The sequence below is a fragment of the Otolemur garnettii genome, unplaced genomic scaffold (genome assembly GCF_000181295.1).
Source record: "Otolemur garnettii isolate 467f Iridium unplaced genomic scaffold, OtoGar3 scaffold00088, whole genome shotgun sequence".
In the NCBI taxonomy this organism is placed as follows: domain Eukaryota; kingdom Metazoa; phylum Chordata; class Mammalia; order Primates; family Galagidae; genus Otolemur; species Otolemur garnettii.
The window spans coordinates 8,220,894-8,244,391 of NW_003852483.1; the positions used below are offsets into that span (position 1 = coordinate 8,220,894).

A 23,498-nucleotide genomic window follows, 5' to 3' on the forward strand; every position below is an offset into this window, starting at 1 on the left:
GTGTTAATGAGGACAAAGAAACAAAGTACAACTGTCCAATGTCTCCATGTGTTTAGCTGCCAGCTGCGACCCAGCGTGGTCCTCTGGCCAGTTCCTTTCTAAGAACGTTTCTGCTGTTCAGCAGGCCTGGGCATGTTCTCAGAGTAAGAGAATTCCATCTTAGAACCATGTTCCATGGGGAGCACATGAGACTAGACTGCCATGTCTGAGCGTGGGGGGCTGTACCCCTTCATGTATCTTTTGAGTTTGCTTCAGTGTAGTGATTTGAAGTGTAGGTTCTCACCACTGCTTTGGGGGACACCCACAGGCTTATATCTTTTAGTGTATTTATATAGAATACATCTGGAATAGTCAAGAAATGAAATAAATTGATTAGGTAAAAATTGGAACTAAATGAAACTGAATTGCTTAAGCACCAAAACATTTTTTTTTTTTTGAGACAGAGCCTCAAGCTATCCCCCTGGGTAGAGTGCCGTGGCATTACAGCTCACAGCAACCTCCAACTCCCGGGCTCAAGCGAGTCTCTTGCCTCCGCCTCCCAAGTAGCTGGGACCACAGGCGCCCGCCACAACGCCCGGCTATTTTTTGGTTGCAGCCATCATTGTTGTTTGGCGGGTCCGGGCTGGGGATTCGAACCCGCCACCTTAGGTGTATGTGGCTGGCGCCTTAGCCGGTTGAGCTATAGGCGCCGAGCCAGCACCAAAACATTTTTGATTTGTAGTTTTACTTTATTTTTTCTTGGAAAATGTTCTGAAAACACGTTTACCTCCGTGCCTTGATCAACAGACTAGATTGATAATAATTTTTTCCTGTTATTTTAGGATCCTCATTGTGCGTGTTATTATTCAAGTCTTTAGGCTCTTCACTTGACTCTGTTCCCCAAGCTGCTGGGCTTTTATATGAGTTGGTTTTTCTTTTTTCCCTTCCCCTCTGTGGAATGTTTAAGGTTTCCACATGGAATGCACCTCCAGCTGTCACACTCATATCCTGTACTCACTGCTGGCCTCAGGAGCCTTTGGCATTGCCTGTTGGAGCTGTCTGTACTGGCTACCTCTGTTAGAGGGTGAGCTCTGAGCATTTAATTCAGTTTATTCTTTCTTCCATAGAGTGTTTAATGGGAACAGTGGGCACTCTTCTGCTTGAAAACCCACTTGGGCAGAATGGGCTCACCCACCAAGGACTTCTTTATGAAGCAGCCAAGGTATTTGGCCTTCGGAGCAGGAAGCTAAAGCTGTTTCTGAATGAGACCCAAACTGAAGGTGAGATTATGGACCATAATTTTTTTTCTTTCTTTCCTTTTGTTGAAAGTAAATTCTGATGCCATTAACCATTTATAGAATATGTGTATTAGAATATTGTCATTATCTTTTTGTTATCTTTTTTGGTTCTTTCCCCAGAACTCTGCTGTAATGTGATTTTTAAAAATAATAATAATTAAAAACATAATTACCTTTCACTTTAGAAATAATCTAAAAATTATATTGATGTTATGAAAAATAAATGCTTCCAGGTAAATTAGCATACTTTCTGACCCTAAAATTGTTCACTTCCCCAAGAATCAATATAAGCACAGTGTTGTATAGAATAACAGCCTGGAGGAAACATCACTGACACTATACCTCCCTTTACAGTTTATTAAAACACACGCCCACATGCGTCTCTCACTGAGCTATGTCGCAGTATGAAAAGCAAATTCATCAGTTGCCGTATTCTGCTTTCAGTAACCCAGAAAACAGAAACTTACGACAGTAATTGCACGAGCTAGTGTCTGGCAATGATGTGTTTTCTTTTCTCATTCTCCCCCTTCACATTGTCCACTTCTTTGATTTCTGCTGCTTGTGCTACTGTCAACTTCCCGATTGACCAGCTAGCCCTACCCTTTGAGTTCTGTTCTACCATACATCAGACATGCTCACTTTTAATATTGCTACCACTGGCAGCGTTTCCCCAAATAGCTGCCCTTTGTGGGATCTGTTCTTCCTGTTTATAGCCATTCTTCTTGACATCCTAACTCAAAACCTTTTACCAGTCCATCCTTTTATTTACAAAACCTTACAACCTAGGCTTTATCGGGCTTTCTAAATCAGGATTTGTATATTTTAGCACTTGTTGAAACTAGCCAGGCATTATCTTTTGCATGGTTACCTCTTGCACATTCTGGCTAACAGTGGCTCTTTTTTGAACTTTGATTAGATGCATTTTTAGATAGACTATCTTACTCTATCCTACCCTCTCTTTTATTCTCTTCTTATTCCCTCCCCTGCCCCTGATCCTTAAATGCAACATTCTGGGTAGTATTGGCTGATTTATCTTACCCTTATTCCTCTATAGGTATATCTCTTTCCTCTAGCTTCTTTCTTTTTTTTTGAGACAGAGCCTCAAGCTGTCCCCCTGGGTAGAGTGCTGTGGCTTCACTGCTCACAGCAACCTCAAACTCCTGGGCTCAAGCGAGTCTCCTGCCTCCGCCTCCCAAGTAGCTGGGACCACAGGCGCTCACCACAACACCTGGCTATTTTTTGGTTGCAGCCGTCATTGTTGTTTGGTGGGTCCAGGCTGGGGCTTCGAACCCGCCACCTTAGGTGTACGTGGCTGGCGCCTTAGCCAGTTGAGCTATAGGCGCCAAGCCCCTCTAGCTTCTTTCAAGATGTTCCCTTGGTTTTGATTTTCTGCAGTTTGACTATGACATTTTTTTTGGTATAAAGCATTCTTCATTTCTGTTACAGTGTTTCTATTTCTAGTGTTCTGTTTCCTTTTCTTTCTTAGAGTTTTTATCTTTCTCCTTACATTACATTACATCTGTTCTGCTTATTTAGTTGTTTCTGTTGAAGTCCCAGGGTTTTTATTTGTTTGTTTTGTTTTTCTGAGACAGCATCTTGCTTTATCACCTGACACTAGAGTGTGGTGGTGGTGTCATAGTTGACTGCACCCTCAAAGTTCTGGGCTAATGTGATCCTCTTGCCTGAGCCTCCTAAGTAGCTGAGACTGCAGGCACATACCACCATACACAGCTAATTTTTCTATATTTTATAGAGACAGGATCTCCTTCATGCTCAGGCTAGTTTCAAACTCCTGGCCTCAAATGATCTTCTGGGCTCAGCATCCCAAAGCACTAGGATTATAGGCATGAGCAGCCATGCCCAACTTGAAGCCCAGTTTTAAGGAGCATTTCTCCAAGGAATGTTTCTCCTTGGAGACACTCAGCCCAGACGCATTTTAAACTCAAATCATTTAGGGCCACAGAGAGACTGTTAAGAAAGTTCTGACCCCAGTCATGCACAAAGATCAGGAACTATCATGGAGACATGGTCTATCTCTACCCCAAAACAAGACTGAGTGAGGCAAGTTCTCTGTATTTGTTCTCTGGCTGCTACAACAAATTTCTATAAATTGGGTGGCTTAAGGCAACAGAAGTTAATACTCTGACAGTTCTGGATGCCAGAAGTGTGGAGTCAAGGTGTCAGGGAGACCATATACTCTCTGAAGATTCTAGGGGAGAATTGGTTAGTTACCTTTTCCAGCTTCTGGTGACTCCATATGTTCCTTGACTTGCAGCCACATCATGTTAATATCTGACTTTGTGGTCGCTTTACCTCCTCCTTTCTTTTTCCAAATAAGATTACATTCACAGCTCATGAGAATTTAGAACCTGAGTCTATCTTGGGGGAACATACTAAACCCACTATAGTCTCATGATTGTTTTTCTCTATGGGGAAGGACTTGATGCAAATTAATCCTTCTGCTTTGGGTTCCTTATTCAAGGTTCCAGCTTTTTGAGGAGGATTTTGTTTGACTTCCCAGTCTGTGTGCCAAAAGCATTGTGCCACCAGGAAATCATGTTCATTCACACGCTCCAGGGGGATCATCATTTTTTACCTCTGCAGATTTCCCTCATTTTCTTTCCTGATCAGAATGGACATTTTGGCAAGGACAAGTTTGCATACTTAATTATCATACCTCATAAGACAGCAGCTCTGATGGCCATTCCAGAAAAAAGAGTTCCAAAATTTCTTTGAAGCGTAGACTAGGCGCTGGCATCAGCGTGTAACTTCCCTAGGGCAGCACTTCAAAGGTGACCATAGTGATATTCAGCCTTAAGGTAAGAAGCACTTTTTCTAGGATGAGTTCACACACTTAAATTGTCAGAACTCGTAAGGCTTTTTTCATTCTCCCTTTAATACAATTGGCTCTTTCATCATGGTATGCTAGTAAAAGTCATCTTTAAATGTAACTTTCTGTTTTGAAAATCTTAGGTAAAACCTTAGTGATAGTCTTAACTCCTTTTCTTATCCCTCAAATCTGTGGGTCACCGAATGCTATGTGCAGTGGAGCTAAGGAGTGTCACCTCTCACTTGTTCTGTTCAATAAAAGCACAGATGTGGGTAAAACTGGTCAGAGGTAGAATCATTGTCTGTGTGAATTAGATATTTATAACACTACCTATGATTCACATCACCAGGTCTTCCCTATACTGTATTGCTGCATTCTTTTTACTCTGTGAGGTTGAACAAGAAGACGTTTCATAGGTTAAAGCTTAAATGTTAAGTGATTACCAAGATTACCACAAAGCTGGGACTTTTTCCAATTCAGTGTCATTTTCCAATTTAGTATCCTTAGGCTCTTTTTCATATTGTTTTTCCTTTCAGAATCTTCTTTCATAAAGAATTAAATAACTTAGTAAATGAGGATCAAAAAATGCTTACAATTTTAGAAACTCTTTGATGTCTTCTTGCTTGTTATATACTAAGATTTTTAAATACCATCTCTAGATGCTATTGTTATCTGTTAAGGAGGCAGCTTTGAGTATTTTCACATCCAGGATTGTCTGCTTGGGCAAGAACTATTTTTAGAGAAAGCTAGTCCTTTCTCTTTAAATTCAGATCTGGCGTGAAGCAAAATGTACCACAGTAGGCAAATAACTTTGTTAAAATTTTATTTTCTTCTTTTTTTTTCTTTTTGAGTTACATATTCAGTTTGTTTTAATTAATTCCATTTGTGTTATACTTTGGGTGTTCAATGATTTCATCATTGGACATATCGTATCCTGTATTCTCTCACATGATTCCTTGTCTTTGATAACTCCTTGCTTTCTGGCATGGCAACATGTCCTAGGCTCAGAATGTATTCTTACTTTCCCAGACCTGGAAATGGATGTTCTTCCAATTAGGAGTTACATATAGAACCAACATACCTAGGGTACTCAGTTGACACTGCTTCTAGGCCTTTTCTGTAGTCATAGGAAGTATCTATTTATGGGGTGGGGGGCATCTTGGGCAGTACCCAGAGTTAGCCAAACTGTGAGATTGAGGGTAATCCAGAAAGCTTTAGTAGTCTACCCAAAACTTCTAATTCTAACTGTTGATTGAGGGCAATCCAGAAGGCTTTAGTAGTCTACCCAAAACTTCTAATTCTAACTATTAATAAGGAGTTAGGGTTCAACTGCAAACTTAGAGGTAGGAATCCACATAAGACCCCTATCATTTCTGGCACCAACTTCAAGTTTGAGGGTTTTCCTAACTACCCTCAAGTTCAGTAATTTGCTAGAAGTACTCACAGGCACACTGAAAGTTACTATACTCACAGTTTGTTTTGTTTGTTTGTTTGTTTTTCTTTATTTTGAGACAGTCTCACTGTGTCGCCCTTGGTAGAGTACTATGGAGTCATAGCTTCCAGCAACCTCAAACTCTTGGTCTTAAGCAATTCTCTTGCCTCAGCCTCTCAAGTACCTGGGACTACAGTTGCCCGCCACATCTGGCTATTTTTTCATTGTAGTTGTCATTGTTTAGTAGGCCCGGGCTGGGTTTGAAGCCACCAGCCCTAGTATATGTGGCCAGTGCCCTAACCACCAAGCTACAGGCACCAAGCCTCTACTCATAGTTTTATTTCAGGGAAAGGATACAAATCAGAACCAGCCAAAGAAAAGAGATGCATAGGGCTGAAAACTGAGAGAGGTCCAAACAAGGAGCTTCAGGTCATCTTCTCCCAATAGAGTCATGGACAGTGTCTCATCTTCCCATCTCTAAAGTATGATAACACACAGTGTGACCTACCAAGAAAGCTCACTTGATCCTTGGTATCTAGAACTTTTATTGAGGTTTTGTTATATAAGCCTGATTAATTCAAATTGCCCACATAGTATTTGTCTTAGCTGACCCAAAATCCCCATCCTAAATCATAAATTGGTCTTTCTGGTGTGGCTGACTCATTTCATTAGCACCGCCAATCAGATATGGTCAAAATGCTCACCATGAGTAACAAAAACACTCCTATTAGGAAATTCCAAACATTTAGAGAGTCACCTCAGGAGCCTAGGACAAAGATCAGACCTCTGTTAGGATGAAACTAAATTCCTTACTATACAGTTAACATTTTTTTAAATATTCATCCACCACTCAGCAAATAGCACAGTGATTACAGCACCAGTCACATACACTGAGGGTGGCACGTTCAAACCCAGTCCAGGCCAGCTAAACAACTATAACAGAAAAAATAGCCAGGAGTTGTGGTGGGTACCTGTAGTCCCAGCTACTTGGGAGGCTAAGGCAAGAGAATCACTTAAGCCCAAGAGTTTGAGGTTGCTATGAGCTGTGACACCATAGTACTCTACTAAGGGTGACAAAGTAAGACTCTGTCTCAAAAATAAATAAATATGCATCCACAACAGGTAAAATACTAATTTAAAAAAATTTTTTTTCCATTCTAGAAATTACAGAAGACATCCCTATGAAGACTTTGAATATGAAGACTGTGTATGTTTCTGTATTACCAACAACAGCAGACTCCTAACATTTAATTATCAATGTGTTTCAGTCATCCTTTCCCTAACTTATACCCATGCCCTCCATATATGTACACATTCATAGACACATGGACACAGTGAAGATACTTCCTTTAGGTGCATGTATAATTTGCTGCTTTTGGTCTAAAATTCAAATGGGATTGATTAGTCAAGTGACTTCAGACCTCATGGTAAATGGTAATGTTCATACTTAACTGTAAACACCTATGCAGTCATGTTGGGAAAAGATTATAATGTTACCTCAGCACCACCACAAAGTTTATTTCTGTACTTGAGTTCTTACATAAGTACGGGAGGTAGAAATGGTTTTAATGCCATGATGTGTTTATGTACACATATATATGTGTGTATATATATGCAGATAGCATTTTGTGGCCTTTTAAATTTATTTCAGACCTCTCAAAGAAATGGACCTATTTTATATTTCTGCTACCTGAATTTTCCTCAGTAATTTGATGAAATATTTTAAGTTTCAGTAAATCACAACAATAAACAGATTCTCAGTTATAAATGTATTGTAATTCATTTTCCCATGTTTAATGAAACTTGAAATTTATAATCTTTGAAAAAACATAAAAACTTTGTAGTGATTTCTATATTAAGACAGTATACTAAATATCTAACAAACTTCTTTTCAAAATTCTAGGTGATTGACCTAATTGTATATACTATTATATTGATCTGAAATTTTAAAAATTCTGTGTGATAATTTGGGTCCTCAAAGCAGATGCCAAGGCAAAATCAGATACAGGAATTTAAACATAAATCAAGTATAAAGGGGAGAGGAATAGGCATAGCTAGGGAGCCTTCAAACTGCCATTGTAGGTCTGATGCCTGTGAAAAGAGAAAAGAAGATGATTAGAAAACATATAGATTATAATACAATTCTGAGACAGAGTCTTGGTCAAGTCAATTTGGAGTTGCCAGGCAAGGATTACTTTTAGTAGAGTTTGAATTAAGCAGAAATGACCTGGCTTTTCATCCCTGCCTATCTGGGAGCAGGCCAGAGGGATCATGGCTTTGGCAAAATGCCCTGATGGATCAGAAAGTACCAAGTACATTTCTCATATCAGATTCTTTCAAAGAGAGATCTGAATGATGTATCTCTATGGCTGCTATAACAAATGCATTTAAGCACAAGCCCACAAAACTGGAAAAGACAGAAGAGACAACAGCCAAAAGTGGGGAATTGGAAAGCAGACAGACGGATGTTACCTGACTGGTTAGACCGAAGAAAGCCAAATTCTAAACTAGCAATGTAGAAACTAAGAAACATATTTACAGTTCAGAATTCTGTCCCAATTACCTCTGGGACAGGGTGAAAGAGGCACACAATTAGGGAAGATTAGATAGACAATGGGAAACCTTAGAGCTCCTCATTCTACATTGTTAGACAGCTCTTCGTTCCACCGCAGATGTTGGCATTTGGAAGTTTATTCTTTAGAAGGGGTAATAAAGTAACTTTGGTAGTCAGAAATTAGAGTGAGTGACAAAGGTACTTGCAAGTCTTGGGGGCTTCCCAAAACTAACCCACAGGTTAGATAATCTGCTAGGACTCACAGAACTCATCGAAGGCTATTGTATTCATGGTTATAGTTAATTACAGGGAAATGTTACAAGTCTAAATTAGCCAAGGAAAGATGGCAGAGGGAGAGCCTAGAAGTACCCAACACAGGTCTGTTGTTCCATCCCCTGAGTCAGCAAACATTACCAGCATCAATGTGTGACAGTATGTGCAAAGTACTGCCAAACAAGAAAGCTCATTCAAGCCTTGGAATTCAGTTTTTTATTGAGGCTTCATGTAGTTAATCTCTAGGTTAACTAAGAGTACACAACCCAAGTCTCCACCTAAGTCACAGTGTTGTCTTTCTGATGTGGCCTATCCCCTACCCTAAGACTATACATACTTGTCCAACCCTAGCCATAACACATTGTTAAGGTCATCCAGTAGAACCCAAGGACCCCAGGCAGACAAAGACACTTCTCTGGCATAATATTGAAAGAGCAAGGCCAAATTTCTTTTCTACCCACCACTATACTGAAATAAGATGAAGTGGTTTTATATATACTGTCCACCATACCTAAAAAGAACAATGGAAATGTACACCACAGATAACTAAAAATATGGTTCATTCTAAACATTAAATTCAAAGTTGACAAGTCCTACCCACACCCTTATGACAGTGTTTTAGCCCTCAGCTCTTACTCATGGCACTCCATCTATAAGAAAGCATCCAAAAAAGGAAAAGCAACTTAGAGGAATCAAGTGCTGCAATGAGAAGAAAATTTCCCTGGCAACTCTGTTATCAATATCTTCAGCACTATAAGATTACATATAGAATTTAAAAGCAGGCTGGTACAAAACATGGGACTTTCAGAGGACAAAAAGTTCCTGTTAAAATGTGGTAACAGAAATAAAAAAGTCATTGGATAGTATGACTATCCAATAGTATGAGGAAATTTTCCAAATGCTAGACAGATTAGAGAAAAAGATACAAGGTGAGAGAAAAGAGAACCTCTATGTAAATGAGAGTCCAAAAGGTCCAATATCTAAATTGTAGGAGTTCCAGAAAGAATAAAAGTAAAGTCAGGAAATAACAATAAATTAAATTTTGCAAAACTAAAACAGGCACAATGTATGAAAATATACTTCCTCCAAGACACATAACTGAAATTTCAGAATGTAAAGACCAAGTTTCTACAAAGAAAAAAACAAATCATGTACAAAAGATTAACAGAGTAATGATTTCATTTCTTAACAGCAACGCAATTCTTAGGGGAAATTTTGCTAGCTAAAATTTTACCCAACCAAATTATCCCAACAAGTATAAAGGTAGAATAAAGCTATTTTTAAATATGAGTTAGGTCTCAGAAAAATTATCTTCCATTTACTCTTTCTCAGGGAGCTATTGGAAATATGCTCTCTTAAACCGCAGCTAGCTCACCAAGATCTTGATTTCTAATACCATTCTCTAATTGAAGGAATGGTTCCCTGAGAAAATGACTGATTCTAGAGCTGTAGGTGGGAATACACAAAACAAAGCCTGAAAGGCCAGGCGTGGTGGCTCCTGCCTGTAATCCTAGCACTCTGGAACCCTGAAGCCAGTGGATTGCCTACCTCACAATTTCAGGACCAGCCTGAGCAAGAGCAAGACCCTGTCTCTAAAAATAGCCAGGTATGTGGCAGACGCCTATAGTCTCACCTACTTTGGAGCCTGAGGCAAGAGAATCACTTGAGCACAAGAGTTTGAGGTTGCTGTGAGCTATGATGCCACAGCATTCTTAACCAAGGGCAACAAAGTGAGACTGTGTCCCAGAAATAAAATGAGCCTGAAACATCTTGCAGTGCCAGATAGTAAAGAAGTTCTCAAAAAACAATGGTGTATGCAGAGTGACTAAAACAAAATGCCATAATAGGAAGCCTAATTATACCTCAACTTGTCTTTGTGAGACCATGAAATCAGTTTAAAGGTTGCAGAGCCCCAGTTGAGTACAAAAACCCAGAAGGTAGATTTAAATCAGGTAAGTAAGGCCAGGGGCAGTGGCTCACACCTATAATCCCAGCACTTGGGAGGCTGAGGCGGGTGGATTGCCTGAGCTCACAGCCTGAGCCAGAGTGAGACCTCATCTCTAAAAATAGGTGAGCGTTGTGGTGGGCACCTGTAGTCCCAGCTACTTGGGAGGTGGAGGCAAGAGTTTGAGGTTGCTATGAGCTGTAACACCACAGCACTACAGAGGGTGACATAGTGAGACTGTCATAAATAAATAAATAAAGTCCATTGAATTTGCCCATCAGAACTCTTCCCAGTACCAAGCATTGTGCAACACGATCTAGAGAAAACAACTTAAACCTTTTTCAAGAAGGAAAGAGTGGAGTATATGTCCAGTGTTCTAGACTATAGTGGGGCTACCCCAGGGGCTGATTTCTCTTCACATGTATCAGAGCACTGATGGGAACATTGTGACACTTTGGATACCTGAAGCCTGCTGAGAACAAATCTCAGAGCTACAGTCATGTTAGAGTACCAGAGAAACTGTAGTACCACAAACAGACATGAAGAGGAGCAAGAAATTACATGTCCTTTAAAAGAAATTGGCAAACTTATTTATCTGGGAAATTATACACACAAATCCAGAAAGAGGCATCCTAATCTCTAGCTGGGTTAGTTGGTGAACTTGATCCTTTTAATAAAGAATGAATATAAATGCAGTGAGTGTTGTTTGGTGTTTCAAATGCACAAATCTCAACAAACGATAATCACAAGGCATACAATGCAATAGGGAAACATGGCCCAGTCAAAGGAGTAAAAGCTCTCCAAAAATTAACCCTAAAGAAATGGAGATGTATGAATTCCCAAGGAATTCAAAATACCCATCTTATGGATGTTCAATCAGTTAAAGAATACAAATAGACAAAATCAGGAAAATGATGGCATGCGCAAACAAGGACATCAACAAAGACAAACCATCTTATGCCCAAATTCTAGAAATGAAGAATACAATAACTGAATTGGGGGAGAAATCATTAAAGGGATGCAATCAAAGGTTTGACTGAGAGGAAAGAATTAGCAGATTTGAAATTATTAAGGCAGAGGAACAAAAAGAATAAAATGGAACAGGCCAGATGCAATGGCTGACACCTGTAGTCCTAACACTTTGGGAGACCAAGGTGGGAGGATCACTTGAGGCTAGGAGTTTGAGAACAGCCTGGGTAATAGCAAGACCTGTCTCTACAAAAAATGAAAAAAATAGCTGGATGTGGTGGTATATACCTGTACTCCCAGCTTCTCAGGAGGCTGAGGCAACAGGATTGCTTGAGCCCAGGAGTTTGAGGTTGCAGTGAGTATGATGATGTCACTGCATTCAGGCCTGGACAACGACCCTGTCTGAAAAACTAAAAGTAAAAATAAAAGGGAAGAGAGCTTAAGGGACTTTACCAAAGCCACTAAGACACTATAGAAATAGAAAACTATTGACCAATATCCCTGATAAATACTGATGCAAAAATACTTGAAAATCAAATTCAATAGCACATTAAAAGGATTATATACTGTGACCAAGGGAGATTTATTCCTGGAGTAAGGATATCCCAACATTTGAAAATTGATCATGTAGTACACCACATTAAGCCTATATTCCACAATGGCCCAAGTGATAAACCTAAGCGTCAGACTTCCATGTAATAAAACAATCAGAACTCCACCATACTTATCAGTTCTCCCAATAAATGTAAATGGGCTTAAATTCTCCACTAATGAGACACAAGCTGGTTAACTAGATTAAAAAAGTGCAAGCTAACTATCGCTATCTTCATGAAACACATCTCACCTCTATGGACAAAACAAAACTCAGGGTGATGGGTTGGGAAAACTATTTCAGGCAAATGGAAATCAGAGGACAGAAGGGGTTAAAATCTTATTCACAGATACAATTGGATTTAAACCAACAAAAATAAAGGCAAAGATGGACACTATATGCTGGTCAAGGGAACACTACAATAAGAAGACATTTCAATCCTAAATATATATGGACCCAACTTAAATGCTCCCAGATTTATAAAACAAATCTGAATTGGTCTGAATAATATGATATCCTACAATGCTGTAATAGCTAGGGACTTCAACATCCCCCTGACAGAAATGGACAGATCTTCTAAACAGAAACCAAACAAAGAAACAATGGACTTAAACATGGCCCTAGAACAACTGGGCTTAATATACAGAACATACCAGTCAATGTTACTGAGTACACATTCTTCTCATCAGCTCATGGATCATTCTCCAAAATTGATTATATCCTAGAACACAAATCAAACCTCAATGAATTTAAAAGAATAGAAATTATACCTTGTATTTTTTTTACACCATGATGGAATAAAGGTAAAACTCAACTCCACCAAAAACCTTGGAAACTAAACAACCCTTTTGCTGAATGACAGCTGGGTCAAGGAGGAGATAAAGAAGGAAATCATTAGATTCCTTGGACAAAATGACATTGAAGCCTCAAGCTATCAAAACCTGTGAGATACTGCATAAGCAGTTGCAAGAGGGAAATTTATCACATTAGATGCCACATCCAAAAAATAGAAAGAGTGCACATCAATAACCTAATAAAGCACATCAAGAACTATGGGGCGGGGGGGAGCAATCTAATCCCAAATCAAATAGAAGAAAAGAAATGAGCAAAATGAGATCAAAATTAAATGAAATTAAAAACAAAACCATTCAGAAAATGAATGAAACAAAAAAGTTGGTTCCTTGAAAAGATAAATAAAATTGATAAACTTTGAGTCAAACTAGAAACAGAAAAGGAAGATCTCTAATAACCTCAGTCAGAAATGAAAAAGGGGAAATAACAACGGATACCACAGAGACACAAAAGGTCATTTCTGGTAACCTCAAAAAACTCTATGCTCAGAAATTTGAAAAGTGGAGGAAATAGACAAATTCCTAGAATCACACTACCTCCCTAGACACAACCAGGAAGAAACAGAACTATTGAACAGACCAATATCAAGCACTGAAACTTCAAAAAATAAAAAAGCTTGGCACCAAAAAAAAAAAAGCCCTGGACCGGATAGTTTTACACTGGTTTTACACTAGAATTCTGTCAAACTTTCAAAGAGCTTGTGCCTATATTACAGAACCTATTTCAAAACATCGATAACAAAGGAACTCTCCCAAGTTGTTCTGTAAAGCAGGCATCTCCCTAATACCCAAACCAGGAAAGGATCAAACAAAAAAGGAAAACTACTGACTAATTTCACTAATGAATGTTGATGCAAAAATACTCAATAAAACCCTAGCAAATAGAATACAGCTACACGGTAAAAAATACGTATCTCTATCTCTATCTCTATCTCTATCTCTATCTCTATCTATATATCACTATCAAGTGGACTTTATCCCAGGGATGCAAGGTTGGTTCAACATGCACAAATCCATAAATGTAATTCACCACGTACATAGAAGCAAAAACAAAGATCATATTATTCTCTCAATAGATGCACAAAAAGCATTTGACAAAATTCAGCATTGTTTTATGACAAGAGCACTTTAGAAAACAGGCATAGATGGGACATGCACAGGTAGCTGAAACTACAGGCACATACCACCATGCCTCGCTAAGTTTTTTATTTTTTCTATCAATGAAGTCTCATTCTTGCTCAGTCTGGTCTTGAACTCCTGACTTCAAGTAGTCCTCCTGCCTCAGCCTCTCAAAGTGCTAGGGTTACAGGGGTGAGCTACCATGTACAGCCACATATGGCCTTTGAGGTAGTTTCCTTATATTCCTAGTTTTTAAAGTATTTTTATCATGAAAGGCTATTGAATTTTGTCAAATGCTTTTCTATAGCTATTGATATCATCATGAAAAAATACTTATCATCCCTAATCATCAGAGAAATGCAAATCAAAACCACCTTGAGATATTACCTAACCCTAGTGAGAATAGCCCAAATCACAAAGTCCCAAATCTGCAGATGCTGGTGTGGGTATGGAGAGAAGGGAACATTATTTAAACATTGTTGGTGGTACTGCAAACTAATACAGTCTTTTTTCAAAGATGTATGGTAAAACCTCAAAGAGCTAAAGTACACCTTCCATATGATCCTGCAATCCCATTGCTAGGTATCTACCCAGAAGAAAAAAAAAATCTTTTACCATAAGGACATTTGCACTAGAAATTTTATCACAGCTCAATTCACAATTCCCAATATGTGGAAACAGCCAAAGTGCCCATCAACTCATGAACTGATAAACAAATTATGGTATATGAATACTATTCAGCCATAAAAAATGGTGGAGACTTCATGTCTTTTGTACTAACCTGCATGGAGTTGGAGAATATTCTACTTAGTAAAGTACTACAAGAATGAAAAAGCAGGCTGAGTGCAGTGGTTCATGCCTGTAATTCTTGCACTCTGGGAGGCCAAGATGGGAGAATTGCTTGAGCTCAGGAGTTCCAGACCAGCCTGAGCAAGAACAAGATCAAGTCTCTACTAAAAATAGAGAAACTAGGGTGGCGCCTGTGGCTCAAAGGAGTAGGGTGCCAGCCCCATATGCCAGAGGTGGTGGGTTCAAAACCAGACCTGACCAAAAACTGCAAAAAAAAAAAAAAAAAAAAAAAGAGAGAGAAACTAGCCAGGCTTGGTAGTGGATACCTGTAGTCTCAGCTACTCAGAAGGCTGAGGCAGGAGTTTGAGATTGCTGTGAGGTAGGCTGATGCAATAGCACTCAAGCCTGGGCAACAGAATGAGGCTTTGTCTCAAAAAAATATGAAACAAGAGTCACACCTCCCAAACCCAGGGGGATGCTACGGCCCTCTCCCATGCCGTCCCAGGACACTTTCTCCCAGGAAGCGCAGAGCTGCCTCCAAACCAACTTTATAGACTTCATGACTGCCCTATTAGTAGGGGAGGAGGATCCCCCAAACTCTCCCCCCACTTTGAAGAATTGCAATTGTTGGCTGGATTTCCCAGCTCCTCTCTATGCTTTGGGGCACCATCTTCTGAGTGGCTCTCAGGAGCCACAGCCAAAACTTCACATCAGGAGGAAGGGAACATGGGAGATTTGATTGGACGGCTCTGGGTGAGCTGTGGCGTCCAGCGGGTCTCCAAGCACTGAGGGTTTCCTGGGCTGGCTCTGGGTCTTCTGCCCCTGGCTGCATGAATAAAAGAAGAAAATTTCTTCTTGCCTCAGTACTTACTCTCTAGAATTCAAGTTTTATACATGTCTTGTGTCAAAAGTGCCTCTCTTGGGTATTCCTAGTCTCCAAAAGGAGGGAGCAAGATGGTGGCTGAGTAACAGCTCCTTTGCAACTGGGTGCAGTGAGATTGGGGAGAGAAGACTCTAGGCATCTCTGGCTTGTAGGATCTACTGAGAAACATCCCTTTGAGGACATAGGGAGACAGCAAGAGGCTTCTGGACCCCAGAAGGAGGACAAAAACAGTGGAGAACTGCAAGTGGTTGTGTTTGTTCAATCTGAGGCCATGGCTGCCACAGCTGTAATTCCAATATCAGTGAGATTACAAATAGGGAAGGCCTTACCTGTGGGCTGTTTTGTTTTTTTGGACTTGGGCACTGGGTTGAACTACCTTAGGAGAACTTGGACAAGAGTGTGGATGACTTTAGGCATTGTCCAGGGCCCCAGACTGAGCCGTTGAACCAGAACAGAGCTCATGTTCAGCTGTGGGCCATACCCACAGCCATTGTGGGAAAACTGCCCCTGCAGACTCCACCCTCAGGGTCACAGAGCAAGACTCATGCTGGGAGACCTTGGGTGAGTGAACAAGTGACTGAGCAGTGCCAAAGGCTGGGACTGTCATGCTGGGCAAGAGTGGAGATTTTAGTGTTTGGCAGTAGCAGGGCTGCTTTGCAGCCTTGGCCCTCAGGGGCACAGAGTGAGATGGGTTTTGGCTCTAGGGATAAGCGGGTAGGCCTTTTAGGAGAGATCTGGCAACAAGTGCTTTCCTGGGAAAGCTTCTGTTTATCCAAGGTTAATGGTTTAAAATGTCTTTTAAGAGGGCTGAGAAGCGATTTAGGCTCTCTACTCTGCAGGGTTTGAGAAATAAGCAGAGGCCTCCAGTCTCCATCTCATACAGCTGTATCAGCATTGTGAGTAACAACTCATACCCCAGAAGACCACCTGTTACCCAGACAATTTTCAGCAAGATATATATATGTATACATACATATATATATAGCTTTGTTTTTGTTTTTGTTCTTTTTTAAATTTATTTCAACATTTTCCCTCTAGATTTTTTTCTTTCTTTCTTCATTTTTCTAGTTTAAATGTAATTTTCTACTGTTGCCTTCTTTAATAATAAGAACTTCCTCTTTGCTAGTGTTTCTGCCCCCATTATTTGATTTCCCCCCCAATTTTATCATGTAAGGTTTTCTGTTTGTTTTAGTTTGATTTATAGTATTTTATTTTTTGTTTTTTAGAGAGTAAGTCTCACTTTGTCGCCCTTGGTAGAATGGTGTGGTGTCACACCTCACAGCAACCTCCAGCTCTTGGGCTTACGCGATTCTCTTGCCTCAGCCTCCCAAGTAGCTGGGACCACAGGCACCTACCACAATGCCCAGCTATTTTTTTGTTGCAGTTTGTCTGGGGCTGGGTTCAAACCCGCCACCCTTGGTATATGGAGCCAGTGCCCTGCTCATTGAGCCACAGTTGCTGCCCTGATTTATAGTATTTTTGTCTTTCCTCTATTTGGTGGAGGTGGGGTTCTGTATCTGAACAGGCTGGCAAAGAGCTGCTGACCTCAAGGGAACCACCCAACCCAGCACTCCCAGAGGTTAGGTCAAAGTACCCTACTGTACACCTCTATTACTCTTTCTCTCTTTCTGTGCTCCTCTTCTTTTTGTCAATATTCCCTTTTACCCACCTCCTCTCCTTTTGCTTTTTTATAAATCTTTTTTCCCTTTTTGCTCCTCAATCTTCTCATCCTTTTGGTCCTGAACCAAAAGGACTCATTGAAACCTTAGGCCAGAGGCACAGTAACTTAAAGACCAAGAGGAAGTGAAAGGAAAATTAGGGCAAGGAAACAGATAAAACAAAACACTCATGAGGAAGAATCAGCCAAAAAATCCTGGCAACATGAAAAACTAGTCCAGAGCAACACCCCCAAGGGTCCATGAGGTAGTTACTACAGAGGATTCTGCCTATAAAGAAAAGTTAGAAATTACAGAAGGGAAATTTAAACTACAGATGATGAAAACAATGAAGGAAATTGCTGAGAATGTGGAAAATAACCAAAAAACAATGAAGGAAATTGCTAGGAAAGTGGAAAATAATGAAAAGGAAATCCAAAACCAAAATCAAATAAGAGATGAATGATGTGAAGAATATAGATGGGATATAGCAGAGCTGAGGGAATTGAAGCAGTCAACTAGGGAACTTAAAGATGCAATAGAAAGTATCAATAACAGATTAGACCATGCAGAAGAAAGAATCTCAGAGGTAGAGGACAAAGCTCTTGAGATAACTCAGATACTTAATGAGGCAGAAAAGAAGAGAGAGAAAGCAGAACATTCACTGACAGAATTATGGGACTTTATGAAGCCTTCAAACATCTGAGTTATAGGTAACCCAGAAGGGAAGAAGAATGCCCCAGAGGAATGGAAGCCATACTAGAGAATATTATAAATGAAAACTTCCCAAATATCAACAAAAATTCTGACACACTCCTTTCAGAGGGATATCAGACCCCAGGTTGTCTCAACTCTAATAGAGCTTCTCCAAGACACATTGTGATGAACCTATCCAAAGTCAAGACAAAAGAAAAGATTCTGCAAGCTTCTGGGAGCAAGCGCTAATTGACCTACAGGGGCAAATTCATCAGGGTGACCGCAGACTTCTCTAATGAAACATTTCAAGCAAGAAGACAATGGTTATCTACCTTTAATCTACTTAAATAGAACAATTTCCAGCCCAGAATTCTATATCCCACTAAGCTAAGCTTTAAAATTGACAGAGAAGTCAAATTTTTTTACTGATATACAAACATTGAGGAAATTTGCCACAATAAGACCAGCTCTACAGGAAATACTTCTACATACTGACCATCACAGTGGACCATCAGCAAAGTAAGCACCCAGAATTTGAAGGACAGAATCTAGCTTCCACAATGATGCAAAATACAAAACTAAGCAATGGGCTTTCACAAAATAAGATGAATGGAATGCTACCACACTTATCAATTATCTCAATAAATGTTAATGGCTTGAATTGCCCACTGATGAGGCATAGATTGGCTGACTGGATTAAAAAACACAAGCCATCCATCTGCTGTCTGCAGGAAACACATCTAGCCTTAAAAGACAAATTAAAACTCAGAGTTAAGGGTTGGAAGACAATTTTTGAGGCAAACGGATTCAGAAGAAAAGAGGGGTTGCAATTTTATTTTCAGATACATGTGGATTTAAAGCAACTAAAGTCAAAAAAGACAAAGATGGTCACTTCATATTGGTTAAGGGAAAAATACAAGAAGAAGACATTTCAATTCTAAATATTTATGCATCCAATTTAAATGCTCCCAGATTCTTGAAACAGACCTTAATTAGCCCAAGCAATATGATAACCTATAACACCATAATAACAGGGGACTTTAACCCTCCTCTTACAGAGCTGGACAGATCCTCCAAACAGAAATTAAACAAAGATATAAGGCAATTAAGTGAAACCCTAGAATAATTGTTCTTGGTTTTTGAGTATTTGTTTTTTTGGTTTTGTTTGTTTGTTTGTTTGCAGTTTTGGCCGAGGCTGGGCTTGAACCCGCTGCCCTACTCCTTGAGCCACCCTAAAAACAACTGTTCTTTTTTTTTCTTTTTTTAAATGATAGCTGTGTATATTAATGCAAACATGGGGTACAGTGTAGTGTTTTCATATACAATTTGAAATACTTTCATCAAACTGTTTAGCATAGACTTTGTGTCATTTACTTAGTTAAAAATAACTGTTCTTGATAGATGTATATGGAACACCTCATCCCAAAGCTAAAGAGTAAAAATTCTTCTCATCAGCCCACGGAACATTCTCCAAAAATTGATCATATCCTAGGACACAAAACAAACCTCAACAGAATTGAAGGAATTTAAATTTTACCTTATATCTTCTCAGACCACAAGGCACTAAAGGTGGAACTCAACTCCAACAAAAACGTTCAATCCCACAAAAAGGCATGGACATTAAACAACCTTATGCTGAATGACAGTTGGGTGCAGGAAGAAATAAAAGACGAAATTATTAACTTCCTTGAGCATAACAACAATGAAGACACAAGCTACCAAAACCTTGGAATACAGCAAAAGCAGTTTTGAGAGGAAAATTTATCACTTTAGATGCCTACATTTGAAAAACAGAAAGAGAACACATCAACAAACTCACAAGCCGTCTTTGGGAATTAGAAAAAGAAGAACAATCTAAGCCTAAACGCAGCAGAAGAAAAGAAATATCCAAAATTAAATCAGAGATTAGTGAAATTGAAAACAAAAGAATCATTCAGAAAATTAATGAAACAAGGAGTTTGTTTTTTGAAACAATAAATAAAATAGATAAATCTTTGGCCAGACTAACTAGAAATAGAAAAGTAAAATCTCTAGTAACCTCAATCAGAAATGATAAAGGGGAAATAACAACTGATGCCACAGAGATACAAGAGATCATCTCTGAATACTACCAGAAACTCTATGCTCTGAAATTTGACAATGTGAAGGAAATGGATCAATATTTGGAATCACATCCTGTCCCTAGACTTAGCCAGGAAGAAACAGAGCTCCTGAACAGACCAATTTCAAGCACTGAGATCAAAGAAACATAAAAAATGTCTCAAGAAAAAAATGCCCTGGTCCAGATGGCTTCACACCAGAATTCTATCAAACCTTCAAAGAAGAGCTTATTCTCATACTTCAGAAATTATTGCAAAAAATTGAAGAGGAAGGAATATTCCCCAACATGTTCTACAAAGCAAACCTCACCCTGATACCAAAACCAGGAAAAGACCCAACTAAAAAAAAGAATTTCAGACCAATTTCACTAATGAATATACATGAAAAATTCTCAAAAAAATCCTAGCCAACAGATTACAGCTTATCAAAAAAGTCATACATCTTGATGAAGTAGGTTTCATCCCAGGGGTGCAAGGCTGGTTTAACATACACAAGTCCATAAATGTTATTCACCATATCAACAGAAGCAAAACCAAAAACCATATGATCTTCTCAATAGATGCAGAAAAAGCATTCAATAAAGTCTGGCATCCTTTTCTAATTAGAGCATTGATGACTATAGGTGTAGGTGGCACATTTATTACACTGATCAAAGCTATCTATGACAAATTCACAGCTAATATTTTATTGAACAGAGTAAAACTGAAAGCTTTTCTGCTTAGAACTGGAACCAGACAAGGTTGTCTTCTATTGCCATTACTATTCAACATAGTGCTGGAAGTTCTACTCAATACAATCAGGCAAGAGAAAGAAATAAAAGGCATCCAAATGGAGCAGAGGAGGTCAAAATCTCCCTCTTTGCTGATGATATGATCTTAGAGAACCCCAAAGACTCAACCACAAGACTCCTGGAAGTCATCAAAAAATACAGTAATGTCTCAGAATACAAAATCTATGTCCACAAGTCAGTATCCATTGTCTATGCCTATAACAGCCAAGATGAGAGGCTAAGGACACAACTCCCTTCACCATAGCTTCAAAGAAAATGAAATACCCAGGAATATACCTAACAAAAGAGGCGAAGGACCTCTATAAAAAAATTATGAAGCCCTAGGAAAAGAAATAGAAGAGGATATTAACAAATGGTAGAACATACCATGCTCATGGCTGGGAAGAATCAACATTGTTAAAATGTCTATACTTCCCAAAGCAATCTACCAATTCAATGCCACCCCTATTAAAATACCAACATTGTACTTTCAGGACTTGGAAAAAATGATTCTGCATTTTGTATGGAACCAGAAAAAACCCTGTACAGCTAAGGCAGTTCTTAGTAATAAAAACAAAGCTGGGGGCATTAGCATACCAGATTTTAGGCTGTACTATAAGGCCTTAGTGGGCAAGACTGCATGGTACTGGCACCAAAATAGAGACATAGACTTTTAGAAGCGAATAGAAAATCAGGAAATGAAACTAACATCTTACAACCACCTAATCTTCTATAAACCAAATAAGAACATACCTTGGGGAAAAGACTCCCTATTCAATAAATGGTGCTGGGAGAACTGGATATGCACATGTCAAAGACTGAAAATGGACCCACACCTGTCTCCTCTCACAAAAATTGATTCAAGATGGATAAAGAACTCAAATTTAAGGCATGAAATGATAAAAATTCTCAAAGAAAGCATAGAAAAAGCACTGGAAGATATCGGCCTGGGGAAAGACTTTATAAAGAAGACTTCTGTGGCAATTACGACAACAAAAATAAACAAATAGGACTTAATGAAACTTAAAAGCTTCTGTACAGCTAAGGAGACAACAACCAAAGAAATAGACAACTTATACAATGGGAAAGGATATTTGCATATTTTGTATCAGACAAAAGTTTGATAACTAGGATCTATAGAGAACTCAAATTAATCCACATGAAAAAAGCCAACAATCCCATATATCAATGGGCAAGAGACATGAATAGAACCTTCTCTAAAGCAGACAGACGAATGGCTAGCAAACATATGAAAGAATACTCATTGTCCCTAATTATTGGAGAAATGCAAATCAAAACCACCCTGAGATATCATGACCCCAGCGAGAATGGCCCACATCACAAAACCTCAAAACTGCAGAGGCTGGTGTGGATGTGGAGAGAAAGGAACACTTTTACACTGCTGGTAGGACTGCAAACTAATGCAACCTTTTTAGAAGGAAGTATGGAGAACCCTCAAAGAAGTCAAGCTAGACTTCCCATTTGATCCTGCAATCCCATTACTGGGCATCTACCCAGAAGGAAAAAAATCCTTTTATCATAAGGACACTTGCACCAGACTGTCACAGCTCAATTTACAATCTCCAAAATGTGGAAACAGCCTAAATGCCCACCAACCCATATAACAAGCTGTGGCATATGAATACCATGGAATACTATTCAGCCATTAAAAAGATGATTTTACATCCTTTGTATTAACTTGGATGGAAGTGGAACACATTATTCTTAGTAAAGCATCACAAGAATGGAGAAACATGAATCCTATGTATTCAATTTTTGTATGAGGACAATTAATGACCCTGTACATCGTGGGGGTGGGGGAAAGGAAAAGTAGAGAGAGAGAGAAAGAGGGAGGAGGTGGGGGAAAGGAAGAGAAGAGAGAGAGAAGGAGAGAGCAGCAGGGGGCTCAGTGTGTGACATACGTCTTGGGGGCAAGACACAATTATAAGAGGGACTTTATCTAACAAATGCAATCAGTGTAACCTGGTTTCTTGTACCCTCAATGAATCCCCAACAATAAAAAAAAGAAAGAAAAGCAACAAAAAAGAATGGAAAAGCAAGTATCCAATGTATTTATGAAACCAGTAAGCGAACAAATTCACCTCCTCCAAAGAGAAAAACACAATTAAACTCAAGTGGGTGGGAGGAGGAGGAGAGAGAGGGATTTGTGTGCTTTCACCTAACAGGTACAATATAAGGGTATATGTTACACCTCCTGGGTGAGGGGCACCTAACACATGCAAATAATGTAACCTAATCACCTGTATCCTCGTATTAATCTGAAATTAAAAAAATAAAATAACCTTTATGTCAGATTAAAAAAAAAGAAATATATCTAGGCATATTATATTAAAACTGGAGAAAATGAAAGACTAACATAAAATCTTGAAAGAAGCCAGAGAGAAACAGCACCACACCTACAGAATAGCAAAGGTAGAAACTGGATCCAACTTCTTAGAAATGATGCAAGGCTCGGCACCTGTAGCTCAGTGGTTACGGCGCCAGCCACGTGCAGCAAGGCTGGTGGGTTTGAACCTGGCCCAGGCCAGCTACAGAACAATGACAACTCCAACAAGAAAATAGCCAGGAGTTGTGGCAGCTGCCTGTAGTCCTAGCTGTTTGGAAGGCTGAGGCAAGAGAATCATGTAAGCCCAAGAATTTGAGGGTTTTGGGAACTGTGGTGCTAAGGCACTCTACCAAGGGTGACATAGTGAGACTCTGTCTAAAACTAAAAAAAAAAAAAAAAAAAAAAGAAAGAAAGAAA

The 23,498-nt window shown here is 39.3% G+C and overlaps 1 protein-coding gene across 1 annotated transcript in view; it reads left to right on the forward strand.

Moving 5' to 3' along the window:
- Positions 1-7,286, forward strand: part of IARS (isoleucyl-tRNA synthetase) — an 83,122-nt gene extending 75,836 nt beyond the window's left edge. The window contains exons 33-34 of the mRNA XM_003795050.3: positions 1,107-1,259; positions 6,701-7,286. Of these exons, the coding sequence (XP_003795098.1) occupies positions 1,107-1,259; positions 6,701-6,783 (236 nt within the window). The 3' untranslated portion in view covers positions 6,784-7,286. The remainder of the gene's footprint in view (positions 1-1,106; positions 1,260-6,700) is intronic.
- Positions 7,287-23,498: the final 16,212 nt, after the last annotated feature.